The sequence below is a fragment of the Idiotropiscis lumnitzeri genome, chromosome 7, assembly GCF_059441095.1.
Source record: "Idiotropiscis lumnitzeri isolate Australia: NSW breed Sydney's pygmy pipehorse chromosome 7, RoL_Ilum_1.0, whole genome shotgun sequence".
Taxonomy (NCBI): Eukaryota; Metazoa; Chordata; class Actinopteri; order Syngnathiformes; family Syngnathidae; genus Idiotropiscis; species Idiotropiscis lumnitzeri.
Genome location: NC_142397.1, coordinates 23050834 through 23066067, shown reverse-complemented (window position 1 = coordinate 23066067; position 15234 = coordinate 23050834). Strand labels below are relative to the sequence as shown.

Below are 15234 nucleotides of genomic sequence, written 5' to 3'. Positions count from 1 at the left end.
TGAAAAGGTCGTCAAAGTATTGTCCCCGCCAACCCATAACGGCCCAAGTTAAGGTATGCGCCGCTCAATCCCCAGCATACTCAATGTTCCTCCCCCTGAGATGCCAGATCTATGACCAAATTTTCTTGGTAGACATCCAGAAATCATTCTTCATGGCCTCAGTGAACTTGCCCCATGCCTGAGTGTTCTCCTCAGTGACCACCAAAGCTGCAGTCAGCCTACTGACTCCTTCTTCAGCTTGATGACAACCCCCACTTTGCCAATTCATGTCCGGTCAGCTGACTTAACAATGGAGACACGGAACATGGCCAAGTCTGACCAATTCTGTTCATAACCTTTACGGACAGAATTTCAAGGTGCAGTCTTCAAGCGTTGAAGGAGTCCAGTTTGTTGAACTCAGTATTAAATATATACTTTTTACAGGTGATGTGGCTCTGTTAACATCATCAAGTCATGATCCTCAACTCTCACTAAGGTTCACAGCAGAATGTGAAGCAGTTGGGATGATAATCTGCAATGCAAAATCTAAGACCATGTTCCTTAGTTAGAAAAGAGAGTAGTGCCTTCTAAGGGTTCAGAATAATATCCTGCAGTTTTGTTCACGAGTGAGTGAAAAACAGAGTAAGAGATCTAACAGGTGGATTTAATAATTCAGACTCTGCATCAGTCTGACATGATGAAGAAAGAGCCTGAAAGAATGTGATCACCAATTCAAGCAACCAAAATGAGTATCCTCTGCATGATGGACTTGTGTTTCCCCCGACATATTAATGATTGATTTCACTTGTGACGGGCGGCACGGTGGTTCAGAGGAGCGGGGTTCAGTACCGGCTCCAGCCTTCCTGTGTGAACATTGCATATTCTCCTGATGCCTATGTGGTTTTTCTATAGGTACTCCGGTTTCCTCCCACTTTCCAAAAACATGCATGGTAGGTTGATTGGACTCTCTGAATTGACCCTAGGTGTGTTTGTGTAATTTTTATGAAAAATACTCTTTTGCAAAACAACCTTTTTACTGTATCAGAAGCCATTAGATTGCTGGTTTGCCACACTGACAGCTCCATTTTTTTTTAATTTTACATTATAAAAGGCCTCAGGGGAAACGCTATAAGAACAAGGCCCCTGATGAAGCCATGGATTCAGCTGAAACTGTATCGGCGAATAAGGACTCCTCGGAGCAGGAGAGTATAGACCTATCTGCTGTCATGACTGCCTTTGCAAGCGGTGAGAGTAGGATTTTGGCACGGATAGACTTGAGCACAGCTGACTTTAATACTATGAAATCAAAAACACACACACCACAGCCATCATTGAACATTACCAAACATTGTTGTGAGGAGGTGGACTCATTTATGAATGATTAATAATAACTATTGAGCATGTTTAGTTTCCTGTTGGCCAGACACTCTCAAGGAAGGCAGCCAGACTATAGTAGACGCATTAATGCTTGCAAGCAAGGTGACATTGGAGCATATTATCTTGGGTGCTTAAGTCAGAAAAGACGCACTGCTACTGCACCGCTGTGAAATGTGCTGTATAAATAAAGCTGTATTGTATTGTATTTATGTTTTGAGTTTGAGCTGATGACTATGAACGGGCTGATTCATGTAAGGACTGGGCAGGGAGCACACCTGTCCCATATATATCACCGACAGCCCAACCGATATGTGTCCTTACTACAATACAATGACGGCCAAATATCGAGATTATACTATATGAGCGTGAAAAAATTGATTGCGGCATTGGTCTGCTTTCTTTACCTGTAAGGAACATTTCCATATGCTGCTGGAATTTGCAGTTGAAGTACTGATCACACGGCCATCGTAATAATGGGTCAGAAGTTCTAGATTTTCTTTTAGGGGGGGCTTACTGGAGGCATCACTGTCATGATCCGTCTGTTTTCGTTTCAGCAAGTGGGCGTTCCCTCCTCGCGCGTCCCGTCGCGCCTCACCAGGCAGGGAGGGACGCGCCACAAGCCACGCAGCTGATGCCCATCACGTTAATGATCCACAGACTACTTAAGCCGCCGCCGAGGATCTCTCGGAGTCGGATTATTACATATCATGCGATGCTCATGCTCATGCTTCATGCTCTTGTTCTGCCCATGTTATTCCGTGTCTTGATTTTTGCTTTATTTGAGATTATTTCTCCAGCTATCTTTCGGCTCGCTTTTCGTTCTTGTTCTCGTCATTTGGACTTCCCTTATCCTTTTGTGGTAAGCCATTTCTCGTTTTGTAGTTTCTCCTTGCTGTGCAAGCGCTTTAAGTTCATTATCGTTTTTCTTTCCTGGTATGACATCGTCTACCAGCGTTTTTTGTTCCCGCCGCCCACGACGGTAGTAAGTATAGTTATCTGCCTAGATTTATTCCCCTGCCTAGTTCACGTCATAGTATGGATGTGGATTGATTGTTCTCTGTCGGTCCCAATAAACATCTGGACGAAACTTCTTCTCGTGGTCAGCGTTTTTAGAGTTCACCCTCCGCTTCCGGCCTCGGCCGGACAGCGATCCTGTCAGAATAATCCGACCATGGACTCTGCTGACCTTGAGAAGATTTTTTCAGCTATGGCCAATCAAGGACGCTTGGTAGGACAGCAGGGATCCGAGCTCGCCTCCCTGCGTGAAGCGGTTGGACATTTGGTTCAGCGCCTCGAGAACTATGACGCCCGTTTAAACCCCTTGTTCGCTCCTGGTGCGAACCCGGTCGCTTCCGCGTCCGGAACGCCTTACCCGGGGTTCGTTACAAGAGAACCCAGCCTGCCCCATCCTGCCCGTTACGGCGGTGAGCCCGGCCTTTGCGGCTCATCCCAGACATCCTCGTCGCCAAACTGGACATTCTCGGCCTCCCTGCCCTCACACGCATCTGGATTAAGGACTTTCTGACCAACAGACCCCAGACTGTGTTGCTCGGCCCCTACACGTCCTCCACCCGCACGCTGAGCACCGGTTCCCCTCAAGGATGCGTGCTGAGCCCTCTCCTATACGCCCTCTACACCTACGACTGCAGCCCAGCCCACGGCAACAACACCATCGTCAAGTTTGCTGACGACACGACAGTGGTCTGTCTGATCTCGGAAGGTGACGAGACAGCCTACAGAGAGGAGGTAAAGAGGCTGACGGCTTGGTGCGAGGACAACAGACTGCAACTCAACACTGCAAAAACAAAGGAGATCGTTGTCGACTTCAGGAGGAACAGGACGGTACCGCCCCCCCTCTGCATCGAAGGCGTGTGTGTGGAGAGGGTCCACACGTTCAAGTTCCTGGGAGTACAGATCTCCGATGACCTTTCTTGGACTCACAACACCACAGCAGTGGTAAAGAAGGTCCACCAGCGTCTGCACTTCCTGAGAGTCCTCAGGAAATTCAACCTGGGCAGGAAGCTGCTGCTGGCCTTCTACCACTCGTCCATCGAGAGCCTGTTGACGTACTGTGTCTCCACCTGGTACAGCGGCTGCACTGAGGCGGACAGAGTGAGGCTCCAGAGGACAGTCAAAACAGCGCAAAGGATTATTGGCTGACCTCTCCCCTCACTGTCGGACATCTACACCGCCTGGTGCCTCAGCAGGGCTCTCAACATCGACAATAGCCACCCAAACTCCCACCTGTTCGACCTGATGCCCTCTGGCAGGCGCTACAGATGCATCAAATCGAGGACCAATAGACTGAGAAACAGTTTCTTTCCAAGAGCCATCTCTATTCTGAACTCTCACACACACACGAGACCACCCTTACCTTGCAGAACAGCATCGTGATGTGTTTTTATATACCCTTCAGTATTATTTTCCATTGCACTCTCTTATTTATCTAATTTATATATTTATCTGTATTATTGTTGTATTGCACTGGAGAGGGGAGCTCTCTAATCTCGTTGCACTCTTGAGTACAATGACAATAAAGGGATTTCTAATTCTAATTCTAATTCCTTCGTACACCATTGCCGGCTGATCTTTGATCAGCAGCCCCTCACGTATTCCCACGATAGCGCTAAAGTAGCATTCATGATGAGCCTCCTGACTGGCCAAGCCAGCGCGTGGGCTATGGCCGTGAGCATCGCTCGTCCGGAAATTCGGTCCTCGTTCCCCGTTTTCCTTTCGGAGTTCCAGCGAGTGTTCCACCACCCGGTCAGGGGAAAAGAGGCAGGGTCCGAGCTTTTGGACTGCACCCAGGGATCGCGATCGGTAGCGGATTACTCCATCGCCTTCCGCATCAAGGCAGCGGAGAGCGGCTTCGACGACTGCGCCCTACGAACTGTGTTCAGGAGGGGCCTGAGCTCCGCCTTGAAAGACGAGCTGGCCGTGCGAGAGGACGCCCAGTCGTTAGAGGAGCTCATCACTCTGGCCATCCGGCTGGACAACCGCCTTCGAGAGCGTCGGACCGAGCCACTCGCCTTCCGGGTTCCTGAGCCTCTTCCCGTCGACGAGCCGATGCAGCTGGGTCGTCTGGACTCCCTCGAGCGAGAGCGACGACGTCAAGCGGGAGCCTGCTTCTACTGCGGTCTCCAGGGGCTCCGTGTGGCTTCCTGCCCAAAGAGAGCCGCCCGCCGACAGTCGCCGCCTGGTCGCGTCGACCACTGTGAGTCCGCGGTCGACTCACCCCCGGTCACCCCTTCCGGTCCGGAGCAGCCTGACTTCGCGGCTCCAGGACATTGGGACGGTAAAGCCCGGCACGCGTTGAGACTGGAGGTCGAGGGAGAGATCATGGGTCAGACAACCTCCATCCGAATCCGCGCGCTGATTGACTCAGGGGCGGACGATTGTTTCATCGACGCAGGGTTAGTGGCCAAGCTTGGCTGCGCGGTGACGGAGTTGGACCAAGCCGAACCACTTTATGACCTCGATGGCCGACTGTTGGCAGACATACGTCGGTTGACTGAGCCCTTGACCTTGAAGATTTCAGGGAACCACGTGGAGCGTCGTTCCTTTTCTGTCATGCCGTCGAGGGCAGCCCCGGTCGTTCTGGGAATCCCCTGGTTGAGAGCACACAACCCGGTCGTGGACTGTGAACGGCTGTCGATCCAGAATTGGGGGGCCTTTTGCTATGCTCACTGTTTACGGTCCGCCGAAGCAGGATTAAAGGGGAGGGTCGTTCCCGTTAAGGAAATTAACCTCGATAATGTACCGCAAGCCTATCACGACCTGAGAGCCGTGTTTTGCAAGGAGCGCGCTAAGTCGCTTCCCCCTCACCGTCCCTACGACTGCGCTATCGATTTGCTTCCGAACTCGTCACTCCCTTCGGCTCGGTTGTACAAGGTCTCTCAGCCCGAACAGGCCGCCATGAAAGAGTACATCACGGAGTGCTTAGCCGCGGGATTGATCAGGCCTTCCACTTCTCCTGTCGGTGCGGGTCTGTTCTTTGTTGAGAAGAAGGACAAAACGCTCCGGCCGTGTGTAGATTACAAGGGGTTGAATGAAATCACGGTTAAGAATCGTTATCCGCTCCCGCTACTAGACTCCGCGTTCGCTCCCTTGCAATCGGCCACCGTCTTCTCCAAGCTGGACCTCCGCAGTGCCTATCACCTGGTCCGCATTAGGGAGGGGGATGAGTGGAAGACCGCATTTACGACACCCCTAGGTCACTTCGAGTATTTAGTCATGCCCTTCGGATTGTCAAATGCGCCCGCGGTCTTCCAGGCCCTAATTAACGACGTGTTGAGGGACATGCTTAACGTCTGTTGCTTCGTTTACCTGGATGATATACTCATTTTCTCTCGCTCCGCTCAAGAACACTAGCAACACGTTCGGACCATACTACAGCGTCTCCTAGAGAACAAGCTCTATGTAAAAGCCGAAAAGTGTGAATTCGATAAAACTTCCGTTCAGTTTCTTGGGTTCTTGGTAGAGAACGGTCAACTCAGAGCCGATCCCGCTAAGACGCGCGCGGTAATAGACTGGCCAACTCCCACTACGCGTAAACAGCTGCAGCGCTTTCTTGGTTTTGCTAACTTTTTCCTTGCCCTCCTGGGGGTTAAGATCGGGGATGTCGATTGTGGCTATGTAAAGCCCTTTGAGACTGTCTGTGATTAAGGGCTATACAAATAAAATTGACTTGACTGACTTGACCGACGCTTTATCAAGGATTATAGCCGCCAGGCCCTGCCCCTCACTCGCCTCACGTCCACCAAGACCCGCTTTACGTGGGATAGCCAAGCCGAAGCCGCCTTCGTAAACTTAAAGAAAGCCTTCACTAACCCGCCTGTTTTGCACTACCCTAATCCCGATGTCTCTTTTGTTGTAGAGGTGGACGCGTCAGATTCAGGAGTGGGGGCCGTATTGTCTCAGCGTTCCCCGGTCGATCAGAGACTCCACCCCTGCGCCTTCTTTTCTCGCCGGCTCTCTCCGGCGGAGTCCAACTACGATGTAGGCAATCGAGAGCTCCTGGCCGTGGTCCTGGCGCTCCAGGAGTGGCGTCACTGGCTGGAGGGGAGTATATACAGATCATAAGAACCTCTCCTACATCCGGACCCTGAAGAGACTGAACCCCCGGCAGGCGCGCTGGTCGCTCCTGCTTAGCCGTTTTAACTACACCTTGACTGACCGACCGGGTTCAAGAAATACCAAGCCCGATGCCCTCTCACGCATCCACGACCCCTGGGAAGAGGAGGAAGAGGGACCTGCTAGCGTGGTCCCTAGCCATCGCCTGGTGGGGGGTCTTCAGTGGAAGATCGAGCAGGAAATCCGGGAGGCGCAGACGGAGACCGGTGCTCCGGCCGGATGCCCCGCGGGGCGACTGTACGTCCCGACCCGACACCGTGCGGAGGTGATCCGCTGGGGCCACGCATCCAAGCTGGCCTGCCACCCCGGCATTCGCCGCACCCTGGGACTAATCGGGCAACGCTTCTGGTAGCTATTCTTGAAGACTGATGTCACAGACTATATTCGGGCTTGCCCCGCTTGCGCCACCAGCAAGTCATCCCACCAGCCGCCGCGGGACTCCTTCAGCCCCTACCGATTCCTGCGCGCCCTTGGTCTAATATCGCCTTGGACTTCGTCACCGGCCTCCCCGCGTCACGAGGGAAGACAGTCATCCTGACCATAGTGGACCGGTTCTCCAAGTCAGCGCACTTCATCGCCTTGCCCAAGCTTCCTTCTGCTCTGGAGACGGCCAACTTGCTAGTCCAGCATGTGGTGAGACTGCACGGGATCCCGGACGACCTGGTGTCCGACCGTGGGCAACAATTCATCTCCAGACTATGGAAACGCTTCTGCCAGTCGTTGGGAGCTACGCCGAGCCTGTCATCCGGCTACCATCCCCAATCCAATGGTCAGTCGGAAAGAGTCAACCAAGACCTCGAAGCGGCCCTCCGGTGCGTCTGCCTCGACCAGCCTTCGTCTTGGGTCGACCACCTACCTTGGGTGGAATACGCTCATAACACCCTGGTCTCATCTGCTACCGGACCGTCCCCCTTCATGACCGCCTACGGTTACCAGCCGCCGCTGTTCCCGACCCAGGCTGGAGCGGAAGAGGTCCCGTCGGTCCAGCGCCACCTTAAGAGGGCCCACCAGGTGTGGAGGGAGGCCAGGGCGGCGCTCTCTCGCACAGCTCAGCGAAACCGGAGAATCGCGGACCGCCGTCGGCGAACGGCACCCGCATACAAGATCGGGGACCAAGTCTGGTTATCAACCCGAGACCTCAACCTAGCGGCTTCGTCACGGAAACTGGGCCCGAGATACGTGGGTCCGTTCGAGATTGAGGCTATCATCAACCCGGTCTCCGTGCGCCTGAAACTTCCCCCCACCATGAAGATACACCCGGTCTTCCACGTCTCCCTGGTTATACCGGCTCCTACCTCCCATATGGTTCCTCCTTCCGCCCCACCACCACCTCCGGAGATCATTGACGGTGGCCCAGCGTACAAGGTACGGAAGATTCTGGACTCCAGGCGCAGGGGAAGGGGTTTCCAGTACCTGGTCGACTGGGAAGGCTACGGTCCGGAAGAGCGTCAGTGGGTTCCCCGCTCCTGGATCCTGAGTCCATCTCTCATCCACGACTTTCACAAGACTCACCCATCGAGACCAGGTGGTCCGCCGAGAGGCGTCCGTTAAGGGGGGGGGTACTGTCATGATCCGTCTGTTTTCGTTTCTGCAAGTGGGCGTTCCCTCCTCGCGCGTCCCGTCGCGCGTCACCAGGCAGGGAGAGACGCGCCACAAGCCACAGACTACTTAAGCCGCCGCCGAGGATCTCTCGGCGTCGGATTATTACATATCCTGCGATGCTCATGCTCATGCTTCATGCTCTTGTTCTGCCCATGTTATTCCGTGTCTTGATTTTTGCTTTATTTGAGATTATTTCTCCAGCTATCTTTCGGCTCGCTTTTCATTCTTGTTCTCGTCATTTGGACTTCCCTTATCCTTTTGTGGTAAGCCATTTCTCGTTTTGTAGTTTCTCCTTGCTGTGCAAGCGCTTTAAGTTCATAATCGTTTTTCTTTCCTGGTATGACATCGTCTACCAGCGTTTTTTGTTCCCGCCGCCCGCGACGGTAGTAAGTATAGTTATCTGCCTAGATTTATTCCCCTGCCTAGTTCACGTCATAGTATGGATGTGGATTGATTGTTCTCTGTCGGTCCCAATAAACATCTGGACGAAACTTCTTCTCGTGGTCAGTGTTTTTAGAGTTCACCCTCCGCTTCCGGCCTCGGCCGGACAGCGATCCTGTCAATCACGTGAATAGTGCACTTGGCAACCTGCTCAATCCTCAATTTCTCCAAAGCTTTCTGTTATGAGCATGTAAAATTATTAAAGTTAATAAAAAGTCAAGACAAAAACACACGCCTCTTCAACACACACAAACACACACCCCCACGCGCACCCCCACACACACACGCACACACACAACACTGGCAATAACTTCTTGGAATCTCACCCTGGTGGTCGAACCAAGCGTTAAAAAACTTGCTCTCGACTACACACCTCAAAAAATTGGAAATGGAATAGGAGAAAAAAAGACAGGAGGTGTGAAAAACCACACAAAACTACTACTAACTTCTTGGTCCACAGTGCAAGTTAATTTCACAATCAAAGTTGGCTCTTCCTCAAATTAACATGTCTCTTGAAAACTCAGCATTTCAGAAATTAGAGTAACCCTCAGACTTCACCGAATCATGCCTCTTTGAAGGTTGCGCATATATTTCCAGGTTACGCAAGGTGAGTGTGTCAGAAGTCTTGATGGGAGAATCCCCACATCTACAAACGGAATTGACCTCAGCACCAATGGAAGAATATGCCCGTTAATACTTAAGTGGACAACAACAATATTGTATAACTGTCTGTTTTTTTGTTGTTTTTTTTTACATCTATTGTGCATTTTATGTGACAGTGTGCAAGGTAGATGCATGATCTGTTAAATAAACTTTTGTCCTCTCTAAAGATTCAAATACAGGACTTTAAATTAGGCATCCATCTATTATTCCATTATCTGCTCCGCTTCGCATCACTCGGGTCGCGGGGGTGCTGGAGCCTATCCCAGCTGTCTTCGGTGGGGTACACCCTGGCCTGGCCAAAATCCAAAGCTGTCACGTACGAGGAGGTTGTGATTGGTTGGCACACACAGCACTGCAAAGTCCGTCACCAATTTTGAGTCCGAAGGATATCAACAATGGAGTCACATTAAAAAACTGGTTGTCTTTGTGTGTTCTGTTGTGTCTTTACTGTGGACCTGAATATGAAAAAACCCAGACAAGTTTGCTGTCGTTCATTATCACCAGGTCAGGTATCGCTGAACGATTGATGGTTTAGGACCCAAATCGCTATCTCAGACAATGCGATTTCGACATCCCCAAAGCAGTGGTTTGGCCCCGCTTTCACGAACGAAGCAGGTCACACGAACCAGCGCAGTGCTGATTCCAAAAAAAAAAAAAAAAAAAAAGCATTACGCTGTTGATGCAGGAAGTAATTTATTTCGCCTTTGGTTGAATGCTAGGCCCCAAGCTATCTTGCACCGCAGCATTACAGACTTTATTTGTACTATATGCAAGTCTGTGCAATGCAACAGCAATGAGCTCCGTGATGACAAATAAACATCCCTACCAACAAGTAGCATTTTAACCGAGGAATCGAATGAGGGGTCGCTAAGCGTGCTAATTGCTAAAGTAAAATACTGCCGTCGGGAAGGACCCAAAATGAATGCTTAGGTTAAGAGAAGTCTGACTAGATCCGCGTTAGGGAGGAGAGCCAGCAGCTATAAACAGAAATGTTTTGTTTAAAAAAATACGTATCTAGACATAAAATAAGACAATAGCAAAATTAGCAATTTAGCAGACGCTCTCAGACGGGAACATGAAAATGACTGATGTCATTATGAAGAAGAAGTTTGAATGTCAAATGTATATTAAACATTAATTTATTTCATCAATAATATTTGCACTATTTTGCACCTCAGAGTACTGAGGTTTGAGATCTATACGATATTAGGTCGCAAAATGATAACATTTAATTAATTTAGCTTTGCTGAGGGGCAATGATTTCATTGACATCATTATATACACAATTAATACTCAATTACACAAGAATCTAATATTATACTTGACAGAAACTAGTTTTTAAAAACTTGAGAAAAAATGCCCCCTCACAAAACCTCTTGAGTGTCTGCATTATTAAAGAAATAGCTTTTATTGTTTTTAATTGTATAAAGGCATTTTCTGTCATGTTTGTAAATGTTAGTGTACATTTGAAAGCAGATCACAAATTAAGTTGAAATCGCAATATCTGTCAAAAAAATCACAATACAATTTTTGACTAAAATGGTTCAGCCCTAGCGTTAGGGAAAATGCAGACAATATGGTGTTTATTTGATATTCAGAATTCATACTCACGAGGCCCATTGATGACCTTGTTCTGGTTTTATGTGTGCGGTTTGCTGAATTGATGTAAGCAAACCCTTTAAATTCGACGGACAATCACTCGTGTGTGCGTGTGTGCGTGGGTGGGTGGGGGTGTGTGTGTGTGTGTAGGGGTGCGTGTGTGGGTGTGTATGTATGTAGTGTATACACAATACAATTGTTAAAATGTTTCACTTTACTTGCTTTATTATATATCAATGTCTGAAAGTATTTCAAGATCAAGTAATAAAGTTCCTTACTTGTAACAAAAAACTTCTTGGTTAAAGTGCAGCTGTCAAATGCAGCAATCTTCTCTTGTAGGCTGATGGCAAGAATACTGTAAAAGAGAGTTCATTAATAAAGTGCAGAAGTTCATAACATTATATAAAAAATATACAGATGAAACATACTGTTCGTTACAGTGAAGATCATAAATCTGGGTCTTGAACTGAATTGATTTGACAAGTTCTCCTGTCCTGAGTGAATAGAGGTCAGCACAACAGTAAGGGGGGCTTGTTCTGAAAATATAGAAGAAAAGCAGTTGATGTGACTATGAACATCAAATACAGTGGATTGAAAAGGTTTCTTATTGTTAGGGCGCCAGCAGCGACCAAAAAAATAAAATAAAAAAAATTATAATACAACACTAATAATAATAATGAGAATAATAATCCATCCATCCATCTTCTGTACCGCTTCTCCTCACTAGGGTCGCGGGGGTGCTGGAGCCTATCCCAGCTATCTTCGGGCAGTAGACGGGGGACACCCTGAACTGGTTGCCAGCCAATTGCAGGAGAATAATAATAATTATTATTATTATTATCATCCACCGTAAAGACTTACGTTGTTGAGAACGTGAACGAAAACTAACCAAATTTTGCACACACATCAGGCCTGGCAAAAAATATATATTGTGTAGTTGCAATACAAGAGCACCAAAGTAGTAGTTGTTATTATTGACAGTCACTGACACGGATTGGCAATTGGGAAATTTGTGACAACTCAAAAATGACCTGTCTATTGCAGGCCGACCTGGTCAAGCATTTTATTTATTGATTTATTTTTATTGAAAATGTCCTTTCTCTTGGAGCTCTTCTAATTAGCTATTAATTCCTATGTAACAGATATCTTCAATTGGTTGTGTGGCAATTTGTATTTATTCTCTAATAGGCAAATAGCACAGACAGTATTTTATACTTATATTTCACTGATTCATTTATAGCAGACAATTTCGTTTTAGGTTATTTTTTTTACTTGACATGTTTCGGCGAGTCTTTCGCCTTCTTCAGAGTGTCACAAGCGAGGCACGAAATCCATGAACAGGGACGAGGGAGCCTTCATCCTCTCTACCACCTGGAGCAGCATCTTGGAGGAGTGAACGGACAGCGGGGGGCGTGACTTGCCTGTCATTTTTTTTGACAGGTAAGTCACGCCCTCATGGAACATCAGCTGATAAAGATGGGTCACAAGACACCATCATGTGACACTGAAGAAGGCGAAAGACTCGCCGAAACATGTCAGGTAAAAAAAATAACCGAAAACGAAATTGTCTGCTATAAATGAATCAGTCAAATATAAATAAGAAGACAAAATGAACTTAATACAAATAGTATTTTGTACTTGTGCACTCTTTTACAGCAGGTTGTTGTGATAACGTGACCACAATGAACCAATCATATAGTTTATCTTCCGCCAAGGTTCCAAAAGCTAACTCAGAAAAGAGTTTTTTTTTTTAATTGTGAGGATCAGTACTTTTCTATACATCCAGTAAGCCAGCTCAAATTTGTTATGTCTCATATATATAGACTGGTTGAAACAACATTAAGCAGCACTTCCAAACAGACATCCTGCATCCTTTGACCTCACATATATAATTAACCCATGGTCAGAAGTTGAAATATTATTGAACTGTGAGCCAAGTATAAGAGAGCACCACAACTGAAGATAAAATGAATGTCCGTTTCGGAGAGGGTGGATTTTGGAGCAAACGAGCATTCAGTGATGTTTTGGTTGTAAATTAGGGCTTCCACCTTTTCTGGTTCAATTGCCTGTTCATTGCAATTTGAAATTAAGCCTGAGATACATGTGCTGCTTTACCTCAAATGTCACACAGTTCAGTAATTAATAATCCAATGCGGCATTTATTTCACATAAAACCTGCACAATATACAATATACCTCAATCTAAAATGAAATAAAATAATATAACCAAACTAATATAATTCAGGAATTAATTCATCAATACTGCATTTATAGGAAATAAAACCTTCACTCATTCACTCTACTACACAAAGACACCATTTACAAGTGACTGCAGTGGTGTAGTTACTTTCACCAGGTTTTATTTTTTGTGGTGAACATCTTAAAATCTATGATGAATGCTATTTCCGATGACGGTGCATTCCAGAATGGCATGAAGAATGGGATTTTGCAATGTCGGTTTGCGGAGTGTCTGGTGACACTGTTTCGTTTTTCAATAAATCGACTGAGTGGCTCAGAAGCTTATCACAATCAGAATGCCCTTTCTTGTCATTGTACTCAGTGTACAACGAGATTGGAGAGCTCCCCTCTCCAGTGCAATATAACAAATAATTTAATTAAATATATAAATGAAATTAAATCAATGTGAAAAAAAATATATTAAATAAATAAAACTTATGTTGCAGTCCTGCAAGGTAAGGGTAGTTGTGTGCGAGAGTTCAGCATGGAGATGGCTCTCAGGAAGAAACTGTTTTTCAGTCTGTTTGTCTTTGTTTGGATGCACCTGTAGCACCTGCTAGAGGGCAAAAGGTCGAAGAGGTATGAGCTCGGGTGAGTATTGTCTTTAAGCCACTTACACACTTGAAAATGAATATGAGAAAAGATAAATCACTAAAGTTGTGAAAGCTTATGAAGTTACATTTTTTAGAGAAGGTGACAGTGGTGGTTCCGGACTGTTTTTTATCATCAATTACATTTAAAGTTTGACTCTGATCAAATTATATGTGCCAAAATTAATAGCAGGCTTGATATTTCTATTTTATACCACCCCCTTCTGCCAACAAAACTGCAACTAATGTATAATTTTTCACAAGATGGGAGAATATTGAAAGAGGGCGAATTGACCATTGCTCTTTGCACACTCTAAATCATCTAGCGGCCATGGTCACTCAGTGGTTTTCAATGAGGTTGAGGTTTGGGGAGGGCATGGGAGGACCTTGTTTCGTGTCAGGTGAAACATTTCTAAAATGTTCAGTATGAGAGTACATTTATCCATTAAATAACTTTATTTTAAGGCTTTTCACATCTGAACCAGGAGTGTCGATAATTGAGGAGGACACTATATAGTGTGTGCGTGTGTGTGTGTGTCCATGTGTGTATTTAACGTATTTTCGCAGCTGCCTCAAAGGGCGCAACACATGTTGAGGGTGCTATTTCTGTCTTTGAAGCACACACTGGGCACGCCGCCTTGTAAAGCGCTAGCTCAGCTGCTTTTAGCATAGCGCTAGCTCAGCTGCTTTTAGCATAGCAATAGCTCAGCTGCTTTTAGAATAGCAATAGCTCGGGTGCTCGCGCTGACTCAGCCCATGGCAATTCACTTTGCCTCAATACCATAAGCAATCGCCACATTTCAAAGACAGTTGCTATGATACCATTGACAATCGCTATCATTAACATTGACTCTAACCAATAATAGGTATCATGGCAATAGTCTACAAGACTATGTCAGGGGAGGGACTTCACTGGTCACCACACTCCTTAGAGTCACGGTTTCAAAAAAAACAAAATAAATAAAAAACTCAGCATACAAGCAAACAATGAAACAAAGAAATAAGATTAACACAAAACATGTATCTCTCATGCCATCAATATAACAAAAAGAAATAAAAATAACACAAAATGATATAGCAATGGCTTCTTGGGAGCCATTAGAGCAATGCCTTCTGGGAGCCACTCAGACTCAGCCAAATCACATGGCTGTTTAGAGAGATTTGCATGGCTGTTTAGAGAGATGTGCTGTCATGCTTTGGGCTTTTTGTCTGTTGTCTAAACCTGGGATGTTTCTTGCTTGCAATAACATAAATGATAAGACAGACTACAACATTGTGGACAGCTGCCCTTTTGTCCAGCTTTCTCCCACACCATCACCAAAACACCATAGTCACATAATGTATAGTCATGGTCACTTTGAAGCATAGATGACTCACACTTTGTCCAGCAGGGTGTGCTAACATGCACTCCGAACAGCCCAATGAGTAAAAGGGTTGATGGTCGCGAGTGATACTTTGTCAATATAATGAGCGCAGTCGCCTTACAAGGCGCTGTGTTAGTTTAGGGGAAGATTTGGGACTTTTAAGTGCGCCTTATGACTGCGAAAATAAGGTAATTAAATTTTATTTATATCTACCAGAATACTCAACTACCACCATTTTCATTGTGTAAA

General features: G+C 46.7%; 1 protein-coding gene across 16 annotated transcripts in view; it reads right to left on the bottom strand.

Moving 5' to 3' along the window:
* The window catches only part of bcas3 (BCAS3 microtubule associated cell migration factor), a 474526-nt gene that overhangs the window by 389474 nt on the left and 69818 nt on the right, over positions 1-15234 (bottom strand). For all 16 annotated transcript variants that reach the window (XM_088299829.1, XM_088299828.1, XM_088299825.1 and 13 more), the window contains 2 exons: positions 11223-11330; positions 11073-11149 (listed from right to left, as the gene is read on the bottom strand). In XM_088299829.1, coding sequence (XP_088155955.1) covers positions 11073-11149; positions 11223-11330 — 185 coding nt within the window. The remainder of the gene's footprint in view (positions 1-11072; positions 11150-11222; positions 11331-15234) is intronic.